Source organism: Colletotrichum fructicola (assembly GCF_000319635.2).
Source record: "Colletotrichum fructicola Nara gc5 chromosome Unknown KSG_Nara_v1_contig07, whole genome shotgun sequence".
Lineage (NCBI taxonomy): Eukaryota > Fungi > Ascomycota > Sordariomycetes > Glomerellales > Glomerellaceae > Colletotrichum > Colletotrichum fructicola.
Window position 1 is genome coordinate 4,202,242 of NW_027094057.1, and position 20,196 is coordinate 4,222,437.

Consider the following 20,196-nt stretch of genomic DNA (forward strand, 5'->3'; position numbering starts at 1 on the left):
TTTGCAACACACGCCAGAGGCCAAGTAGTCCATCCGAACCTTAAGGTTCAGGCATCGCATTCTTCAGATACCCGTCTCCGGCTACTGCGTGGGACGATGTCCGGCCCCGAGTCGCAAGCCGCCATTCGGAGGCGGGGTTCGGTGCCGGTTTCCTAATTCGGAAACCACTGGGAGTCTGAGGAGCAGGGATCTGTCGCCTTGCTCGATGTTACAGCGTTCTTTATCGTTCGAGATTGATTCCGGCCACTAGGTTATATGGCTAGACGGGCATTTTGGCAATTTGAATCCGAAGCCTAGAACTCACCCATAACGCAAACGTCCTCCGCAGCAAGATGGCACTACCAAAGACCCAGACTGCAGTAATCCAGTCGCAAGCAGCATCCAGAGAATCCGGTCTCCGTCTAGCCGTCAGCACCTCCAAGCCCATCCCAGAACTACCAACGCCATACCATGTTCTCATCCGCGTCCTCGCCGTGGGCCTCAATCCCACAGACTACAAGATGGTCACCCACTTCTTCATGGAAGGCAACACAGTAGGGTGCGACTTTAGCGGGATCGTCGAAGTCGCAGGCTCATCGTCCATCGTGCCCTCCGGTGTCCGGGTCTGCGGCGCTGACTTCCCTTACCGCCCTGACAACTCTTCAAACGGTGCCTTTGCGCAATACGTTGTCGCGGATTCGCGGCATACGATCAGAGTGCCGGACGGGTGGAGCGATACGCAGGCGGCGGCATTAGGGTCTATCGGATGGTGTACGGCATGTCTGGCCATCTCAGACCCAGAGGCACTGAATCTGAAGGGACTGCCGTCGCGTCCCGCAGAGAAGCCGAGTCCTGTGTTGGTTTACGGCGGTGCTACGGCGACGGGCATCATGGCTATACAAATGCTGAAGCAGTAGGTTAAGATCAGTCCCTTGCAGATAGGCAGAAACTCACCTCAGACAGATCGGGCTATGCACCAATCGCTGTTTGTTCCGATAAATCAGCACCACTCGTCAAGAAGTACGGTGCCATCGGCACAGCTTCGTACACCTCGCAAGACTGTGCCAAATCAATCCAGACCCTTGCTGGTGGGATGCCAATTAAGCACGCACTTGATTGCATCACGGATGCCGAGTCTGCCGCTATTTGTTACAGCGCGCTGGCCAGGGTCGGAGCGAGATACGCATGCCTTGAAGATTGCCCCGAGCAATGGCGAACAAGGCGCGCTGTCAAGTCGAAGGCAGTCATGGGGTTTGAGGCACTTGGGTACGACGTTGACTTGGGCCATCCGACATACTCGCGGAAGGCGAACTTTGAACTCCACGATGTTGCTGCGCGGTGGGCTGGAGAAGTGCAGTCGTTGTTGGAAAGCAAACAGCTGGAGACGCAGCCCATCAAAGAGGTGAGTGGTGGTTTCGAGGGGGTCATCAAAGCGCTTGAAATGTTGCAAAGTGGCGAAGTCAAGGGCGAGAAGCTCGTGGTCCAAGTATCAAGTTAGAACACCGCATGAAGAAACCCTGTCTATCATCGTGCGTCAGAATCGCCTATCACTAGCATGGGGAGTGCATTTCTCTAAACTTGGAGCTGATTATGACTACCTGTGCCAACGTGTCCACGTTTGCACATCTAAAAAGGCTCTGCGTCTCCTGACGAGCGGGGACATTGTCGAAAGACATACTGCGGTAAACATCCCACCAATATTATATGCTCACGTCCTGACATCCATGCATGACCCCTCAAGGGTGGGAATCCTGCGAGCCGGTCTCCTAAGAGTCGAGGATCTCGTCCATCCTCTTCTCGACCTCTTTCATCTCCTTGGCGATCTCGTCCTTCTTCTTGATGATTTCGTCCATCTCCTTGGTGATCTCGGTCTTCTTCTTGGTGATCTCCGTAGCCTCGGAGACAGTGGCATCGTCTTTCTTCTCGAAGGAGTCAGTTATCTTAGCAGTAGAAGGGTCCGACTTGGCAGAAACAACTTCATCCTGATGGGGAGTAGCAGCCTCCTTCTTCTCAGAGACGCCAGAGTCCTTGGCAGGGGCATCCTCCTTCTCGTTGGTCGAGGCATTCTGATCGGCCTTGACGGCGGTCTCCTTCCTGCCTTCGATGGAAGCGTCCTCGCGTTGATGAGCAGCTTCGTTCTTGTCCGCGATGGACTGGAAAGTAGCAGCGGCCGAGCCGGCGGGAGGGCGATGGCCAAGAAGGCGAGCCTGTTGGAGCCAACGTCAGCAGGTCCCAAACGACAAGTTCGGGGATGCAAACATACTTCAGCAGTCTGGAGCTCCTTAGCATCGTCTTTCGTGATGTCCGACTCGGGCTTTCTCTTGAGATCGGCTTCCGTCTTCAGGAATGTCTGCTGCTTGTCGTGCATGCTTTGAGCAGTGGCTGGGATTAGACGTCAGCAAAGAACTAGAAAAGGCAATTAGCAACAAAAGGGAGGCATCTTACCAGCAAGACCGTTCTTGACGGTGTGGTCATTGCCGGTCAAGGCCTTCTCGGCCTTGTCGATGTCGGCAACCTCCTTGGCCGTGATGATGTGACCGTTCTCGGCGAGGTTCTTGATGGTTTCCTTGTCGGTGGCAGCCATTGTGTGCAATTCCTTGGATCTTGGGGTTCGTTTGTGTGGGGTAGTAGGGAAGAAGTGGTGGCAATGAGGCAAGTTTGGTGTTGATTGAGGTTGGGTGATGTTGGAAGTGGGAGGTTTGAGGATGTGGCCGGGGGAGAAGAGGTTGAAACAAATACCCAGAGAAGTCGGCTTCCTATTGCTTCCTTCTTCGTTTGTTCGGTCTTGCACTTTCTGCATTGAAGCTTTCATTACGGGAAGGCGCATACTGTCAAAAGGCAGTCGCCGACCCACCTCCTCCTGCTTAAGGTAGAACAAGAAGGCCGTGTCTGGAGGTTGAAACAAAGCAGGAGCCTCTCCTGGATGAGCAGGCACCTACTCCAGTCTTTCAGCCCGACAGATAGTCAAGTGCAATTCGGGAGGTACGAAACTCCAATGTCATTGCCACCTGCCTTAGACTGGGCGGAAAGCTTGATTCTCACCCCGCCACCTCGCTTCACGCTGCGGAAGCCATCATAGTTCTAAGTATTTACTGACAGTAACAACGAGGAGAAAATGACAGAATATTAGTTCAGTTACCTAATATAGTTCCGATGGATAGGAACGTTCATTTTTGGTCCCGCTTAAAAGCCCCTAGAGCTTGCAAAATCCTACATGTATGCTTCAAGATTGGGAATTGTCTTCCTGTGACTTCCGATGCGAAAAGACTCCGTACCCTCTCCAACGCAGAAACCAGTAATCCTTCTTCACCTTCATAGCTTCTTGTTCCTGCAACGTTATTGTTGGTGCTCCTACAATCGTTCTCGATAATTCCCGCAACACTTGAGATGTACGGCTTTCCATTACCGTAACTGATCCATCGCTGAGATTTGATCGTCTCTTCTCCATCAATCTGTATCCTCAGCTCGTCCTCAGCAGATTGTGCTTCGCCACCTGTCATTGACGCAGGGCACGTCTGATACAAGTTGTAGACCCACAAGCTCAACATGGCCTGGTAACATGCAAAGGCGTGAAAGTCTGCCCTATCCTTCGGCGAAAGCCGTCTTACAACTCGGAGAATCTGCCCCGAATGCCAAGTCGCACGCCTAGCTTGTTGAGTTCCTGCCCAGCTTCTCAATTGCTCGAACGCCTCGCGAGACGACCAGTAGCTCTCGTTTCCTAGCAGAGCATCCACCATGGGCATGGGTGCAGATGCGCAGAACTCGCTGTATTCGAAGTAGAACGACGCGAGAGCATGGCTTGCGTCTGGCTCTGACTTGAGGATATAGCGAACATCATTGAAAGTTCTCAAGTCTGCTGTTGTGATTTCCCAAGTATCTGGAATGCCACGGGCCCAGTCTGTCCGGCACGCGATGTTCGTAGCAAGGTAACGCGTGCGAGCTTCGACCAAGGTCGGTATCACAGAGCCTGAGGCCATCGAGACCGCAAAGTTAAAGTCAAATGACGGTGGCAACCTCTTGAGAACAGAAACATCAGAGAGACACCTTGAGAGACTCAAGCCTTTCTGGTCTTCCGGGCCTCCATTCAACACCTCACTATATGTGATGCTCCACTTCTCGGCAGATTCTGCAAGCCAGAGCTTGGAGATATGCGGCAGTGGAACGGTCATGTCGTGGCTGGGTACCGGAGAGGGTGTGTTCCTGAAGGCGCTTCGTGGTATACATTGCAGGTAAAACCGATGGACAGCTCTAGATCAGGTTAGCCAAATCACAATACAGCCAGATTACAGCAAGGGAATTTAATTACCTCTTGCAGGACTCTTGATTCGTCCATTCAATCCATGAAAGGTGCAAATCTTCTTCGTCCCTGTTCACGGATGGCGTGACCGACTTGTAAGATACACGAAACAATCGCTTGCTATGGCGTAGTATCTAGAGTTTGTCGATTAGCATCGAAAGGTCATGAGCAATCCATCACCATTAGCTTCTTCGTACCGACGCAAGAATAGCCGAAGTAGCATCAGACATCTCAGTCTTTCGCTGGTCTCCACTCCAGAGTGCGGATTCGCACACCAAAGTCATGGCCTGGATGAATGGCAGGCTGCGGGTAATTGCGTTGTCTCGGTCACCCTGGGACACTGTGAGAAACTTGAGAGCGAAGAGGCTACCGGACCAACTCACAGAATCCATCAGAACCACCCTTACCACATCCATCAACGCAAATCCAAATTCGTTTGCCAAAGAATGAGTTGAAAAGGCAGCGCCGGCCGATATTATGGCAGCGAGGAGCAGAGGGTCGCAGTTAGCGACATTGAAGGTGGGAAGATGAATCATTCCGACAATGTCGTCCTGCTGTCTAGACAGAAATATTTGGAGCATCTCTCCGAGAATTGCTGCTGACGGGAACGAAGTTTCTGCCACCAAACAGGGGGGATTTGCGGAATGCTTCTGAACCAGATACACAATTTGGTCTCGTTTCTCCGCGGTCAGATGATGATTTGATGACGACAGATCATAATTCCCCATCTGACCAACCATAGACGCCTGTTCCGTGACCGATATGAAAAGACTCTCTGTTCTGGAAGAGGCTCCATGCGCCGGCTTCCAGTTACCCAGTGTGTTGTCATAGACTTTGGTCGCCTCATCAGAGACCACACTCTGTTCACTAGACCCAATGAGTAACGATGGCCGCGTTTCTTTTTGTAGGTTCATCGGAGAACTTGGGGCCAGCATAGGGGCAAGCGAAGACAGCATGGATGAATCGATCCCAAAGACGTCAGGCGCTCCAAATGAGGTCAGGAAATCATTGAATAGGAACGAGTCGTCTACCCATGAGCCCTGCCCGATGTCTAATTCCAAAGCAGATTTTTCAGCCACGACGGTCGTGGCTGGCGAAACGGTTCTCGAAGGGACGAGAGGATAGTCGTCATTTTTTGCAAGCTCACGCCGATCATCGGCAACGCAAAATGGCCCAGCGCTTCTGATGCACTCAATGCCTTTCCGTAGACACCGTCGGCAACTCCTTTGATCGTCGCATCTGACTTTAGATGTTGCGCAAGAATCACACGCCTGTGATGCTCGAGGCGGTCGGCGGGATAGTTGCCTTCTCTTGGCAACCGGGCGACCATCACCGTCATCCACGTCCTTTTCAAGCAGGATCCGCTTTCGGCTTTCCATCACAACGATGCTTTCCGTTTTCGATATGCCCTGTTTAATACCTTCTACTAGACAGCACTGTGTCAGGTCAGTGAGTTGTCGTCATCTTCGCGTTGAACTTCCCGAGTACTCTCATTGCCTTGAGACAATCAACATTAGGTATGAAAAGCCATCGTCTTATGGTAGACCTCCATGGGGACAACTCACGATATGACGTTGCCGTTGTAATAAGTCCAACTAAGCGACATGCACCAAAAGGCACAATTCGTACCTCTAGAACGAAGTACCTAAGTTGACTTTCATACGAATAGACAAAAGGGGCTGAATCAGACGGACAAGCGAAGTCGAAACTGCGGCCCGCTGTCGATCACCAACGATGTGGGGAACGGCCCCTCATCAGCGTCTTGTAAGCGGCTTCGCGGGCAGCAACGAAGCCCGAGAACACGGCCTTTTGCATAACCGTCTCTCCGTTACGTACCAGATCTCCGCCTTTGGTGGGAGCCATATCTAGATGTGAAAGAAAACGTAGTAGGCCATACACACATGTAGGATGTGTTCATCATCTATCATACTTAACGATACATATGATAGATCCCAGCCCCCAGCCGAGAAAAGCCTCTGACTCCTGGACTGATATTCCCAAAAGACTGACGCCTACCCATGCTACCCGGAATGGTGCTACTATCAATTTAAATAGCCGTTTACTGCTAAATAGCTGCTCTGCGGCACTCTCTTTCAATAAGTTTTCGATGAGACTCACTTCGGACCTTGATCTTCACCTGGAACGACGGACCATGCTTCGTCACCTTGGGTGACTGTGAGGTATCGATCTTCGCGCCAGGTACCGGCAGAATGTCGAAACAGTAGACCAGGCGTGCTAATGAGATGTGCAGATTGGTTATGGCTACATTATAGCCAACACAAAGTCGTCTCCCTGCATGACAATTAAGATTTAGCCAAGACGGAACCGATGGACTTTGCCAAGATGAAAATGGCTTCTTACCCGCGCCGAATCCGAGATGTCCCTTGACGGGCTTGTCAAGATCTTCGTTGATGAATCGTTCTGGCCAAAATCTCTCCGGCTGCTCGTACTCGTCCGTGGAATTTGCAATCGCCCATTGATTGTATGTCACTATCGTTCCCGCCGGGATCTTGTATCCTTCGAACTCGTCGTCCCGCATCAAAGCGTGCGGGATTCCCGTTTCAGCAATTGTCGGCCTGACATTGACATCCGTCAGTAATACGTCTCGTGTAACAATCGAAGGCTTCAAGAGACTATTTTTGGCACTTTACTTACTTCCATCGAACACTCTCCTTCACCGCGCCTTTGACAATTGGCAAGTTCGGCATGTCCTGAGCGGTCGGCAATCGCTCAGCGTTAGCACCGCATACTTCATCCAGCTGTTCGCGGGCACGATCAATCCAATCGGGCCACAATGCGGCGGCGGCCACACATTGGTCCAAGGATGCGCGAGTGGTGTCCGTGCCGGCTTCCATGAGGGCGCCTGCCATGAACAGAAACTCGTCCTCAGTGAAGTCCGAATCGTGCTCCTTCTCGAGGAATTCCGTCATGAAGCAGTCCCGCTGCTTGCCCTGTGCTCGCCGTTCGCGAAGTTGATCCAGCTCTCGCTTGTATACCCTGTACGTTGATGAGTGATTGTGAATTAACGAGTCTGGATGGGAGTCTCACGCGCGAGTACGCTTATACAAGTCGTCGCCATACCATCGCCACGGCTGCAGAGCTTTGAACCATGGGATGTCGGCGAGGAAAGGAAAATGGTCGACGATCGCGCGGCCGGGCATGAGATACTCGACAAACTCTTCAGACACGGCAAGAGAGTCGCTCAAGTTGGCATCATCAACGCCGGCTCGGCGTCCAAAGACGACGCTCATAATGACCGAGCCGGAAAAGGCCCCGTGGCTCTTCCACCATTCTTCTGGACGTTCGAGGTAGTTGAGTAGCAAAGCCTTTGACTCTAGGTCTTGGAATGGCTCGAATATGTTGCGCTGTGTAGCATTGAGGATTTGATGCATCACCTTGCGCTCTCGACGCCACAAGTCTCCGTAGGGCATTAGCAGGGTTCGTTTGCCGCGGGATACGAGGTCGTAAGCCATTGGGAGATTCATTCTTGAGGAGTAGATGGCTGCCCTCTTGTCCAGGAGCTCGTGGACAGTTCGTGTGGAGTTGAGACATAGCCAGTTCGTCCCTCCGATGTTGATTGTGAACCTAAATTTAGGGTCCATGGTCAGTGGCAACTTCTTGTAAGTGCTTTCGACGTTACTGATCGCTCAGTAGTCACACTTGAGCTTCTTACATTTCGCCATACTTCTTCGCCAAGTCTTGGAAAAATAGGTATGGAAGGTCTCGTGGGATTTGATGGGCATTCCCAATGATTGGTAATCCGGGAACCGGGTTGGGCAAACGGTATCGCTTCTTGAACTGTATCACCTTCACGAACTTTCCAACCAGCCATGCGAGGAGAAGAATGAAGACGAAGGTTCCAACCGCTTGGCTGGGCAGTATTGTCTTTGGAGAGAGGAGCCTCATTTTTGCGTGGCGTTACCCAAAGCGAATGGGCGTAAGGGAGGTTGACAAGAATGGACGATGCGATTTTTAAGAGAGAGAGAAGCTATTGCGTGACTTGAACAAATTCGTTGTTCGCAGGACCGGAACTACCTAGTACTTAAGGAGCACAAGCATTTCGCCTCCCGGCACGGAAAGGTGATGATCAATACTCGCCAGTATCATTGTGCAGAAGCTCCCCGACACCCTGAAAATCATCGGGGCATGCCGACGCCTCTTGTCTGTGGAAGTATGTTCATCAATTACCAGACTCGAGGTGCTGCTGGTGGATCGGGGAGTCAACACTCCCCGAGGTGGAGGCTCGGCATGCCGAGAACCACTGATTGGCTCAACGGCTGAGCCTCTCCTTTGGAAACCATGGCACGTTGAAACGGTTTCATTAACTCTATGATCTTGATGTATGTTCTGAAATGTCCAAAAGGAAGGCCTTTGGGAAAGAGGAAGGGATGCACTCTTTTCCGATGGCACCAAGTGCCGAGTCGGTGTGGTTTCTGAAAAGACCTGGACCAACCATGACTTCTCGGAAATAGAGACAGGACCGATATAGTGCTTGCGGTGATGTCTGCAGAATCTAGCCAGCGTTGAGGAGAAGGGCACATATGGAAACAGCACGCTCTATTTTTCTGACGAGTGCCTCGTCTACTTTAATTGCAAATTTGAGGGTCGTCAGTTGAACTAAGGACATGAAGTGATGTCTTAGGTGAAGGTTGGGATCAGCAGGGTGAGCAGGCCTTAAGATTTTGTCCCCAGCTTAGATTGCTCATAGTATCAGGCTAGATCATTCATATAACTCATGCACATTTGTCTTGCTTACGCACCTCGGACTCGAGCCAAGACTGCATCCACCCTGACCAACCTGTGTAAGCCTCAGCCTCCCAACAAGCCGTCCTGTAGATCCTTCCCCCGCAAATGCCAGCGACTAAATTTAGACCCCAATCCTGATCGCACTTCATTTACCACTCTCGCTGAGCCCCGTACATGCCTTTAGCTTCCTGTCCCACACGTGCACAACCGGGTTCAGCTGCGAGTCGTCGGATTCTCGTGCGGTTCATCTGGAGCTTCTGCGAGGCGGAGTCTAGTAACATTGACGGACGCTTATGTTTATGCTTATTTGACTGAGAGTTTAGTTCAGTCTTGAATGCTGCGGAACCCTTGGCGGGCTTGTCATGGGTCGAGGCTGTTCAAGCCCTGCTGAAAGCTGTCAGTGCTAAGCCTGGGCCCGGAGCTGAGGCCGATCGTGAGATTTTGATGCCAACAGAAGCCTTGCGCCAGCCCCGCTGGGTACAGCAGTCCCGGGGCTAGCATGGATGTCTCGGCCATTTTCATGTCAATGCCCAGTAGACATAAAGTGGTAGCTGTTTTCCGACACGTATTCACATTTTCCATCACCAGCATCTCATCGTTACACACGCTACGGTACCGCCTTGTCCCACGCCAGAGTTTCACCGCATTATATCCTTCTTCAACCCGCCTAGTGCAACCTCCTCCAAGTTTCTTCACCGCTTCAAGATGTCTTCCAAGCTCCTCCTCGCCCTGGCCGGCATCATCTCTCTTGCTGCGTCCCTACCCTCCGCACCTCGCGAATGCTCCCAAACCTCTGTCCCGCCCAGCGCGTCAACCGCGACCCCGGGTTTGATCGCCCATCCCCAACACTTCAACGTCTACCAGTCCGCCAACCAACCCAACCACCCCACGGACAACGTCCCTCATCTCGACCTTCACACCAATATTACCCGCCAGGTCGTCGTCTTCACCGGCATCCCGCCGTCAGCCAAGACTTGCTCGCTCGGTTGGCGCCAGGGCCCGATCGAAAACCGCGTCTTCCGCGTCGATGGCAACGGCCTCGTCTCCTCGCGCCAGCTCAAGTCCGAGGGCTTCCCGACGTGGACCACCGGCAGCGACGTGCTGATCAACCCCACGACGATTGCACCGTTCCAGGAGGGCAGCGAGTTCGTCCCGGGAATGGATTTCACCTTCTGGGACCAGCCTGAGTTCTCCGCCCCCGCGACGCACGGCGGCCCGAGTGTCAAGTGCCAGGAGAGGATCGTCGTGGAGCTGGCGGTCAACTTCAATAACGGACAAGATGGGCGGGTGTTTATGCAGGATGATGCCGAGAATGGGTTGTACATTTCGTACTCTTAGGAAATGTTTCGTCGGAAGAGCTGGGCTTAATGGCGTCGTAATTGGTTGGCTCGGGGAGTTTTAGGATATTCTTCTGACGTTGAATAGGTAGCTTATTTTGCCCTGACAATATTGCACATATTCGAGAAATTCCGAAGTTACTATCTTGGTATCCGTAGCTGACTTGACTGGCTGGTAGAAGGTGTTGCGGCTTGAACTATCGTCCTGTCCAAGCGATAGCTGACAATTCGAACTCACAACGAAGCCATGCCATCTCAAAGGCCTTCGGAAATAAGAAACCTATTCGCTCATAGCTGAATGTGCCACAGTGCAATCGGGTAGCCAGGCCGTGGAGTTGACAGGCCCTCTCCCGTGAGTTCCAGCCCGATCATGTCTATCCAGAGAACGAGGCCACTCCGATACCCCATGCATTCAGGTGGTAAACTGAGCCGAAAGCCAAGGTCATTGCAATGAACAGTTGAGATCAGCCCGGGAGTATTGCGAGGCTTGTGGCTAAGCTAAATTCCGCAACAGCCGAGCTTACCATGCTGTAAGTGCGGGCTCTCGGGAGGAACGTCGGCCGCTACTTGAGCATGACACATCACCGATGTGTTTTGATGAGTCAAGGCGGTCATCTTCTCCAGGTTAATGGATCTGAATGAAAATTCCTATCCCAAAGGCTTGCCCAGAAAGCGTGGCTTTAGCGGAGAGAATACTCATCTCAGACTCCGAGCTGGCTTTCGGGAAAATGTAGAAAGTCGTGGAAAATAACGAAATATCGGGAGCGGAGGCGCAGAATAGCTTGAAGCCCATTGTATATCTTTGATGCAGAGTTTTAATGGCTCGGTTGAGAGCTATTTTCTTCGAGCACCATATTTGACTTGCGTCCGTTTACGCTAGCTTCTTTGTACAGATAGCCTCGAACCTTCAGACGCCTTCAGGGCATGCCGATGTCTTCTATAACAGTTCAAGGCGGTTTACGATCTTCATAACCGGTATTCAGAGCCCATCAGTCTCAACTGAAAGTATGAAAGAAACGAAAAGGGAAAAGGGGCACCGGCAGGTTGGGGAGTTTCGACGCCCTTAGGTGGGTGCTCAGCATGCTGGTTTTCTACTACCCGCCGCGGGTCGAGCTCACTATTCAATCATAAGTAGCAATGTCCGCAATATATATCAGACGCAGCAGCTACAATCAGCGGTCTGAATTGAGATAGCCGGACGACTCAGGGAGGCGAAACGTAGCCATTGTCGCTCTTCCTCATTGACCTACGCTTCATGTATGGACTTTTGATTGCAGTTCTCAACAGGCAAGATGGCCGAGCGGTCTAAGGCGCTAGCTTCAGGTGCTAGTCAAGAAATTGGCGTGGGTTCGAATCCCACTCTTGTCACGTTCCGTTTGCCTCATCCGGCGACTGATTCTTTTCATTTTGCTTCATTTTACAATGAAATGCGTTTGGTGACGATTTTGATTGAATGAGTTTCGATCGGGCGGCGGTGGTGGGTGAGAGACCCGCTTTTGCCGGGGCGGGGCCGTGGGATGGACGTTGGAGGAAGGGGCAGGTGCTGCGGCGTAGCTTCCAACACGAGCTGGGGCGATAGGTTCCTTCCAATTTGAGCCACAGCAAGATCATCAGGGATGCATGAAACTCTTTTGTCTGCTCTGTGCCGAGTCTTCAACACACATGCAACCATCGACCATGAGGAGACGGGCCGGTCCACCTGACGTTTGAAATTGGCCATGCTACGTTTCCACTGTCTGACATTTAAATACTGTGACCAGAAGCCTGGAAGTAACACTCCCGGCAGATAAAGATACTTCATTGTCAGTTACTACGGATGCTTTTCGCCTGGAAGATTTTAATGTCGATCGTATGGTATCAGCAGGGTAATTGCCGGAAATCCAGATCGTTCCCAACACAAGAGATATGGCGGCCGTCTCATCTGGGTGACGTGAGCACTTAGCTTTTACAGGAGCTGTGAAGACGAGCGTCTTGGGTGGAGGGCTTGTCAACGGCCTCTTCATGCCCGACTTACACACGAAGCATAAGTCAAATATTGTAAGGTCAACTCTCAGACCTGATTACGAGTGGCCAAGTTCAAATCAAATGGCATTCGTTTACTTTATCACATCGACTTGAAAACCCACAAACACATCTACCGCTCAACCTCATCGACACCCCCATCCCCCAGCTCCCTCTCAAACGTCATCTGGATATCCACAACCTGCAACAGCTGCCCGACATCCAGCTTCCGCTTCTTATGCGCCGCCAGGCTCTTCGCCGTGCGCACCACATTCTTAATCTGCCGCCCATTGAGGTTTCCCTCCGCAAGCCTCTCGTACCCCTCCTCGTCCACCTCCACCCCTCCCTCGACGCCCGCCAGAAAGTTCTTCCACACCTTCAGCCGGCTCTCCTTGGGCAGATCGTCATACTTGAGCGGCACGTGGATCCGGCTCTTGAACGCATCGTCAAACGTCCGCACGCGGTTCGTCGTCATGAACAGGATGCCCGAGTAATACTCCAGCGTGCGCAGGAAAATCGACACAAGGCTGTTCCTTCCCAAATCATGCAGCGACCGCCGCTCGAGGAACACATCCGCCTCGTCGATGAGCAGCACCGCCTTCCACGTCGACGCCAGATCAAGCGTCTGCCCCAGCTTCTCGTCCAGCGCCTCCGCCGACGTGCCCAGGTCGCCCGAGGACACAATGTACAACGGCCGCCGGCTGAACTCGGCCACGCACTCCGCCGTCAGCGTCTTGCCCACGCCTGGCGGGCCGTGCAGCACCAGGATCAGGCCCTTGCCCTTCCCCTTGACGATGTCGTCGAACTCGGCCCCCGCCGTCGCGCGCGCCGTGTGCTCGGCCACGAGCGCCTGCACGAGCTCCTTCTGGGTCTCTGGCAGGACGAGCTGCTCGAAGCACTGCGTGTTCCACTCGATGTCACGAATCTTGTCGACAAAGAAGTCGAAGAAGCGCTTCTCCGCGAAGCTGAACCCGCGCACCGTCGGGGCCGCCAGCAGCGCCTGCTCGTCCGTCAGCGGGGCGAACTTGTCGGCGGGCGTCTCGCGCGGGACGAGGTCCATCTCGTCGCTGTCGAGCGCCTGCTTGCGCTTCTGCCCGGCGGTCTTGGGGAACGCGGTGACGGTGAAGGCGGCGTCGGCGTTGATGCGGTGGTGCGTCTGCGCGTCGACCATGACGCGGCCGTCGATGTTGTACCGGCGCATGCGCTCGTCGAGCGCGACGCCCTTGTACTCGCGGAAGTTCTGGCCCGCGAGGGCCTCGAAGCGGCGGCCGCGGTGCGTGAGGAGGGCCGTGACGGCCTCGGGAGAGGGGTGGTGCGCGAGCGGCATGGCGTTGAGCGCGGCGACCTCGACGGCGCCCTGGAACGCGGGGATCTGGAGGTACTCGAAACGGGTACCGAAGTCGTCGCCGTCGAAGTCCACGTACTCGACGCCGAGGCGGAGGCCGGGGCACTGGCCGCAGACGTAGTCGTACGAGCGGAGCTTGTAGGCGCGGGCCTGGCTGAGGCGGGTGGCGTAGACGAGGCATCCCGGGCGGAAGATGGTCCAGAGGTACTCGTAGCTGATGAGCCGCTGGCCGAGGAGGTTGGTGGTGTTCTTGATGGTGTCGGCGAAGTGCTCGTCGATGAAGGCGAGGAGGAGGGGGAGGTGGCGGGCGCCTTCGGAGTCGGGGTCGAGGTCGTTGCCCGCGGCGGCGAGGTCGTCACGATAGTGGTAGAGACTGCGAGGGGGGAAGGCGACGGAGATGTCGGACGTCATGTAGGACTGGCCCGGGTATATGCCACCGATGACGTCCTTGAGGATGGTCTTGAGCGAGGGAGAGTTGACTTCGAGGGATGTGCGGCAGACGAACTCGTTTTGCATGTTGTACTCGCGGGTGATCTGGCCACGTCAACACCAAGCCGCTGTATTCAAGGAAATGGATACTTACGCAAAGAGCGTACTTTTCATACCAGTTGGTCTTCTCCTCAGGGACATCTTCATCCTCCTTAGGCTCGGCGATATACGCCCGGCCCTTCTTGGTCCATCGCTTCTCGAGATGCTTCAGCTCGATCTGCATGGGAGCCTTCTCGAGTTCCTCGCGGCGCTTCTTTTCTTCCTCAGTGAGAGTGCCGTTGATCTCGTTCTGATCCTCCTCGTCGATGGGCTCATCTTGGGTGCTTCTGCGAGCGGTTTGCTTGGTGCGAGCCATGGCTGGACGTGCTGTTGGATATGCTGTTCCACGTGCTATTGGTTCTATTGGAAGTGCTGCAGGATGGCGCAACGGTATTCGGTACTCTCTAGGAATAGATTCGTTGGTGCAATTCCTTCCCTCAACGAAGTTTGACGAAGACATTCTTATACCAGCAAACGGCCCTCTGATCTTGTAGTTGGAAGATACCAAGGTAAACAAAGTTGAGCCTCAGGGGCTAGGCATAAAAGTCCTAGATGCAGGCAGTCGTACCCCGCTCGGACGAGCAAAGAGTCACTGGCTGCCGCAACCGCATCAGATACGCCATGTCCCAGGGTGCTGTGACTCAAAATGATATCAGAAGGATCAACAGAATTCGATATCCGACATCGTTCTTTGGGGAATCTGCCTGTTTCGGGGACTGACCTCTGCGGCACGGTCCAGAGACGGGGCTGTTGCTGCCTGCGCTGCCTTGAATCCTGCGTGCCGTTCCCCGCGACCCAGACTGGCGGCCCGGTAGCCTCACCTTCGGCGGCCTAGCCAACGGACGAAAGATGCCTACAGCGAATCAGGGCGTGGAGAAAAGGACATCGCTAGGCAGAACCGGGGCGGGGAGATCGGCTCAGGCGCCGGGGGATGATGCCGCTGAGCGAAGGTGGTCTGGACCCTGACGACATTGGAAACACCCTTGTCGAGATGAACATACCTGCCGAAGTTTGTACGCAGCTGCACGACCACAAATTGAAGTTGATCGTACCTGGTGTTCGTAGACTCCTTCAGAGCGTGCGAAGAAGTGATGTGGAAGGACGTATAAAGGCTACAATGACTAAGCAACCGTCAGCCACACATCAAGGCAGAAGTGTGGCGCAAACGAAGAAATCACAAGCAGCAAAACACGCTTACGAGACATAAAAACTCTTTTGTATCTGACTCTAAATACATGCTGGTCTTACCAGCGCACCTCGTACTCGGGTGCTGGGCTTCCTCCTCCTCCAATCACTGAAACGCAATGCAGCGAATGCGAAAATGGTGTATCAGTCGCCATGTGATGTTACTCTATCCCCAAAACTCCGTAATTATATCATGCTAATTGCGTATATACAGCAAGACAAGTGTTTAACGGCGCGATCGCTCGGCGGCGGCGGCGCTCACTTTGCTGGCCTTCTCGACGGCGCTGGTCATGGCCAGACCGACAGGCGTCATCGTTCCGCTGGGAGCGGGAGTGTTAGTCCTCGTCGGAGGAGCGGAACGGTTGTGCTGCATGTGAGCCCTGACCAAGTGGCCGGCCGCCAAGGCACTGCAAAGCGACAGCTCACCGGCCAAGACACCAGCAGCGATAACACGGGCGAGGCGGCGGGCGTTCTCGCCAGGGCTCGTGGGGTGGGGGCCACGGACACCAAGCATGTCAAGCATGGCGCTCTGGGGCTCAAGGATAGTGCCACCGCCGAGGGTACCGACTTCGAGAGAGGGCATGGAGACAGAGATCTGGAGGGATCCGCGGAGGCTAGGGACCTGTTAGCAACTGGCGATAAATTGCAATGGCTGTTTTACTTACTTCTTCATGACAGTGATGCAGTTGGCACTCTCGACAACCTGGGCGGGATCTTGACCGGTGGCAAGGAAGATGGCGGCGACAATGTTGGCAGCGTGGGCGTTGAATCCACCAATGGAACCGGCCATGGCTGATCCAATGAGGTTCTTGTTAACGTTGAGCTCGACCAGGGTGTCGACGTCGCTCTTCAGCACGCTCTTGACGACATCGCCAGGGATGATAGCCTCGGCGACGACGCTCTTTCCACGTCCGTCGATCCAGTTAATGGCGGCAGCCTTCTTGTCCGTGCAGTAGTTACCAGAAACAGAAACGATGCTCATGTCCTCAAAACCCTCGGAAGCCATGACGGAGAGGGCATGCTCGACACCCTTGGAAATCATGTTCATGCCCATGGCATCGCCGGTGGTGGTCTTGAAGCGGATGTACAGGTTGGTGCCAGCAAGAGCAGTCTTCATGGACTGCAGACGAGCAAAGTTACTGGTAGAGTTAAACGCCTTCTTCATGGTGGACTGACCAGCGTCAGAGTCAAGCCAGATCTTGGCCGCACCAGCACGCTCGAGAGTCTCGAAAGCAACACAGGGTCCGCGGGTCATGCCGTCGGCGGTCAGAACAGTAACAGCACCGCCGCCAGAGTTGATAGCCTTGCAGCCACGACTGGTACTGGCGACCAAGACGCCCTCAGTGGTGGCCATGGGGATGAAGTAGCTCTGCCCGTCAATAACGAGAGGACCAGCGACACCGACAGGGAGGGGCAGGTAACCGATGACGTTCTCACAGCAGGCACCGAAGACACGCTCCCAGTTGTAGCCGGCGTAGGGAAGTTTGGAGCGCTCGAGGCTGCCAGTGAGGTCGGAAGTGGCGTTGGTACGGGAGATGATGCTGCGGCGGATCTTGACGGCACGGGTGTGGTCCTTGAGAGCGCGCTCGAGAGAGTAACCTGGAATCTTGCCGCGGAGAGACATGCCGACGACCTCCTGGTCGCTCATTTCGTGGACACGCTTCTCGTCGATCATCTTCTGCAGCTCGGCAATGGTGCGAGGCTCGGGGGTGCTGGCCTTGGTCATGGACAGCTCAGACTCATCGTCCGACAGTGCCGGAGTTGCGGGCTTGGGCGTCTCGGGAATGTACTCGCCAAGGGGCAGGGTGGCCGAGTCGGTATCGTTAAACTTCTCAGCCTTGGCCAGCTCCTTGGGATCGATCTGGTGGTCGGGGACATTGGGGTCCTTGATACCCCAGCGAGCGGCGTTGAAAAGGTAGCCGTTCAGAGCAACACTCATGGCGAGGGCAACGACGATCCACTTGGAGAGAACGGGGTCCTCCAGACTCTTCAGGATGCTGCCGACCATGCGGCCACCGACGCCGTAGCTCTCAAAGTGGTCATACTCGTCGTCGTCTCTGGAGCCGGACTTGCTGGCGGGAGAAGGCAGGGCGTAGTGGATTGAGGGGTACTCGAGCTCGTACTTGATGGGGGTGAGGACAGTGACGACTGTCTGGCGCTCATTGGCCTTGGCCGACTCCAGGATAGCGTCAAGACCATTGGAGGCAACCTTGAAAGGGTCGACAGGAGGGGCGGTCACAACGGCGCTAAGACCACCGGTCAAAGAAGACAGGCTCGGGAGAGAGCTGGAGCTGCGGAACGGGATGGTGCAGATGTTGATGACGTTGATCAGGATGAATCCGGTGACCATGAGGACCTTGAACTTGGGGACATTGCTGCTCTTCATCTGCTTGCCGAACAAAGAAGCCTCCTTGGGGGCCTTTCCGTTGAAATCAGCCCAATCGTTGCTCTGGGCCACGTTTTCGGCAACGCGGCGGCTGACACCGTCGTCCTCGAGGGCGCGGCGCATCTGCACGTGGCGCTTGATGCGGTTGATCTCCAGCTTAATGCTCAAAATTGCCGTGTAGAAGGAGAAGAGCAGGATGCAGTCGAAGAACAAGATCCAGGCAGCGAGGAAGCAGAACTGCTGGAGACCGCCCTGGACACCAGAGGCGGCGCCGATGATGAGCACAGCAATCTCAATGGCGTAGTCCTTGACAATGTCGTAGCCCTTCTCCTTGATGGCGGCCTGCACAGCGTACTGGATAACGTTGGGGGACGAGACCTCGGACTTCTTGGACTTTTTGTCCTCCTTGTTGTCCTTGGGCTTGCGGTGCTCAATGGCGTGGGAGAGAACGGCACGGGTGAGGACGATGTTCTTCTCGAAGCCAATGGTGACAACCAGGAAAGGCAGACCCTCGGACAGCAGAACCATGGTGATGGGAACGCCGAGCTTGGTGGTGACCAACAGACCGAAGAGGAAGGCGAAAACCGAGGAGAAGAGGACGTTGGTGAAGAGCCAGAAGTTGGAGCCCATGCGACGCATCGAGAGGAACAGGGAGACGAAGGTCAGGTGCATGGAGAGGTAGCCGAGGACCATGATGATGATGTCCAGAGCCTCGGCATTCTTCAGCAGGTCGATGAACTCGGTCCAGCCATTGCGAACCCACTGGACGAGGCTGTTGCGGGTGTGGACCTTGGCGGCCTTCATGATCCACATCTTCTTCTCCTTCCCGTGGACAGTAGTCTGGGTCTCGTCGCTAGAGGCATCGGGGATCTCTTGGGCGAGAGAGAGGAACTCGGGAGCCTGAGAGTAGGGGACAGCGAAGGCGAGGGCGCTGTCCTGGGAGTAGCTCGTCAGGGAGTTGGAGGTCTGCGGCAGCGATGTGACGGACAGGTTCTGGGGGATCGGGACGGCGTGGGTGCGCGGGGCGGTGTTGACGGACTCGGGAGACTGAGACTCGGGGAAGACAAGGGTCAGGAGGGCGAGGTGGTCGACGTCCTTGGCGACAGTGGCCTCGGGCTCGACATTTTGCCATTTCCAGGCAGTCTCGGGGCCGGCTTGCAGACGGCGACTGCCCTCAGTGAGGGAGGACCAGTCGGCGGAGCGGACACTGATTGTAGCATCGAACAGGCTCTCCTGCAGAAGTCCTACGTAGGAAGTGCTGGCGAGGACGGCGACGATGACGACGGTGTGGATCGGGTGGGAGCAGGCGACCTTTGAGAGGAACTTGAGGCCGGGCGTGAGCTTCTTGTTGAGCCAGGAGGGAGCAGCGGCCTGGGCGGCAGGCTGCTCGCCCCGGAATCGGCTGGGGAGAAGCGATGAAGATATCATGGCGAATGGAGCGGTGAATGCAGCCGTAACGATTAGGAAGTCATTTGGGGTTCGAAGATCGGATCAAAGGGTCTGAAGCAAGAGTCTGGGTCGGACAGTTAGCAATTGACGCCTCGACGAGAGTTGGAAACGGAGCTCAGGGCCGTTGTTGAGTGCGCGAAAAAGTCGCGAAAGGGGTGGCTTGGGGGAGGAAGCGGGAAGCGGGCGATTGGATTGGAATGAGGAAATTTTGGGCTAGGTTTGGCGGCGCGGCTTATTGATTGTGTGGTGCTAAGCTCTCGTCCAGTGCAGCATCGCCTGCGGTGTAGGTAAGGTAGGTACTACTACAGGATGCTCTGCGGTACGGTACGGAGCGGTGCGGGATGCGCTGCAACTGCAGCTGCAATTGCAACTGTAATGCCAATTGGGTTGGAGGGGTCGAGAGTTGCGCATCGTACGTACCTGTTCCAGTCGACGGAGCAGAGAGGCGCCGTTGACGTCTTTCGTGTTCAAACGTGCAGCTTAGTGCCTCAAGGATTATGCGCGCACACAACAACTTTTCGTGAGAAAAGTCGATGTTGAGAGAGGAAGAAGGAAGGCTACAGGGCAGGCCGAAAATTTGAAAAATTATTAGTCGAGAATCCGGTCGGAGATCGAGGCTGGTCGGTGGTTGCGGAGAGCCGAAGTCGCAAGGAGCTGTTGAAGTGCTCAAATTCGGAGGAGTGGGTTACTATGCGCAGCGCCGGTTTCCTGTTGAAGAGGACGGGACTGACTGCGAGTAGCGTAGGGGAAAGCTGAGGGAGGGAGGACGAGGAGCGAAACAAGACCCTCGCGATGCAACGGCGGCCAAGTACCTTTTTACTTGTAGATATGGAGCCTGCTGCTGGGTCGGAACGGGTCGAGAGGGGGGGTCGGAGGCCAGGGTGCGTGTATGGTGTTGTTCAAGTCCTAGGTTGTCTTGGACTGGGACACACAGAGACTAAGA

General features: G+C 54.6%; 7 protein-coding genes across 7 annotated transcripts; 2 read left to right on the forward strand and 5 right to left on the reverse strand.

Moving 5' to 3' along the window:
* Positions 1–332: 332 nt before the first annotated feature.
* ccsC-1 (Trans-enoyl reductase ccsC) lies at positions 333–1,477 on the forward strand (the record flags this gene model as incomplete). Its single annotated transcript, XM_032036518.1, has 2 exons — positions 333–892; positions 943–1,477. The coding sequence occupies 2 exons, from the start codon at positions 333–335 to the stop codon at positions 1,475–1,477; spliced, it is 1,095 nt and encodes a 364-aa protein (XP_031884433.1).
* Positions 1,478–1,745: 268 nt separating this feature from the next.
* CGGC5_v012912 (uncharacterized protein) lies at positions 1,746–2,563 on the reverse strand (the record flags this gene model as incomplete). The annotated part of the gene is made up of 3 exons (XM_032036517.1): positions 1,746–2,186; positions 2,243–2,361; positions 2,425–2,563. The coding sequence occupies 3 exons, from the start codon at positions 2,561–2,563 to the stop codon at positions 1,746–1,748; spliced, it is 699 nt and encodes a 232-aa protein (XP_031884432.1).
* A 728-nt stretch (positions 2,564–3,291) lies between these two features.
* On the reverse strand, positions 3,292–4,857 carry CGGC5_v012913 (uncharacterized protein; the record flags this gene model as incomplete). Its single annotated transcript, XM_032036515.1, has 5 exons — positions 3,292–3,307; positions 3,373–4,227; positions 4,286–4,410; positions 4,474–4,608; positions 4,660–4,857. 5 exons carry the CDS (start codon positions 4,855–4,857, stop codon positions 3,292–3,294), a joined length of 1,329 nt encoding a protein of 442 aa, XP_031884444.1.
* A 1,144-nt stretch (positions 4,858–6,001) lies between these two features.
* On the reverse strand, positions 6,002–8,182 carry patI-0 (Cytochrome P450 monooxygenase patI; the record flags this gene model as incomplete). The annotated part of the gene is made up of 6 exons (XM_066152773.1): positions 6,002–6,141; positions 6,395–6,538; positions 6,638–6,852; positions 6,932–7,273; positions 7,325–7,915; positions 7,950–8,182. 6 exons carry the CDS (start codon positions 8,180–8,182, stop codon positions 6,002–6,004), a joined length of 1,665 nt encoding a protein of 554 aa, XP_066008048.1.
* A 1,545-nt stretch (positions 8,183–9,727) lies between these two features.
* On the forward strand, positions 9,728–10,360 carry CGGC5_v012915 (uncharacterized protein; the record flags this gene model as incomplete). The annotated part of the gene is made up of 1 exon (XM_032036513.1): positions 9,728–10,360. One exon carries the CDS (start codon positions 9,728–9,730, stop codon positions 10,358–10,360), a length of 633 nt encoding a protein of 210 aa, XP_031884586.1.
* Positions 10,361–12,493: 2,133 nt separating this feature from the next.
* On the reverse strand, positions 12,494–14,549 carry ATAD3B-1 (ATPase family AAA domain-containing protein 3B; the record flags this gene model as incomplete). The annotated part of the gene is made up of 2 exons (XM_032036512.1): positions 12,494–14,239; positions 14,289–14,549. The coding sequence occupies 2 exons, from the start codon at positions 14,547–14,549 to the stop codon at positions 12,494–12,496; spliced, it is 2,007 nt and encodes a 668-aa protein (XP_031884587.1).
* A 1,095-nt stretch (positions 14,550–15,644) lies between these two features.
* Positions 15,645–19,232, reverse strand: HMGR (3-hydroxy-3-methylglutaryl-coenzyme A reductase; the record flags this gene model as incomplete). The annotated part of the gene is made up of 2 exons (XM_032036511.1): positions 15,645–16,032; positions 16,084–19,232. 2 exons carry the CDS (start codon positions 19,230–19,232, stop codon positions 15,645–15,647), a joined length of 3,537 nt encoding a protein of 1,178 aa, XP_031884446.1.
* Between the last annotated feature and the right edge of the window lie 964 nt (positions 19,233–20,196).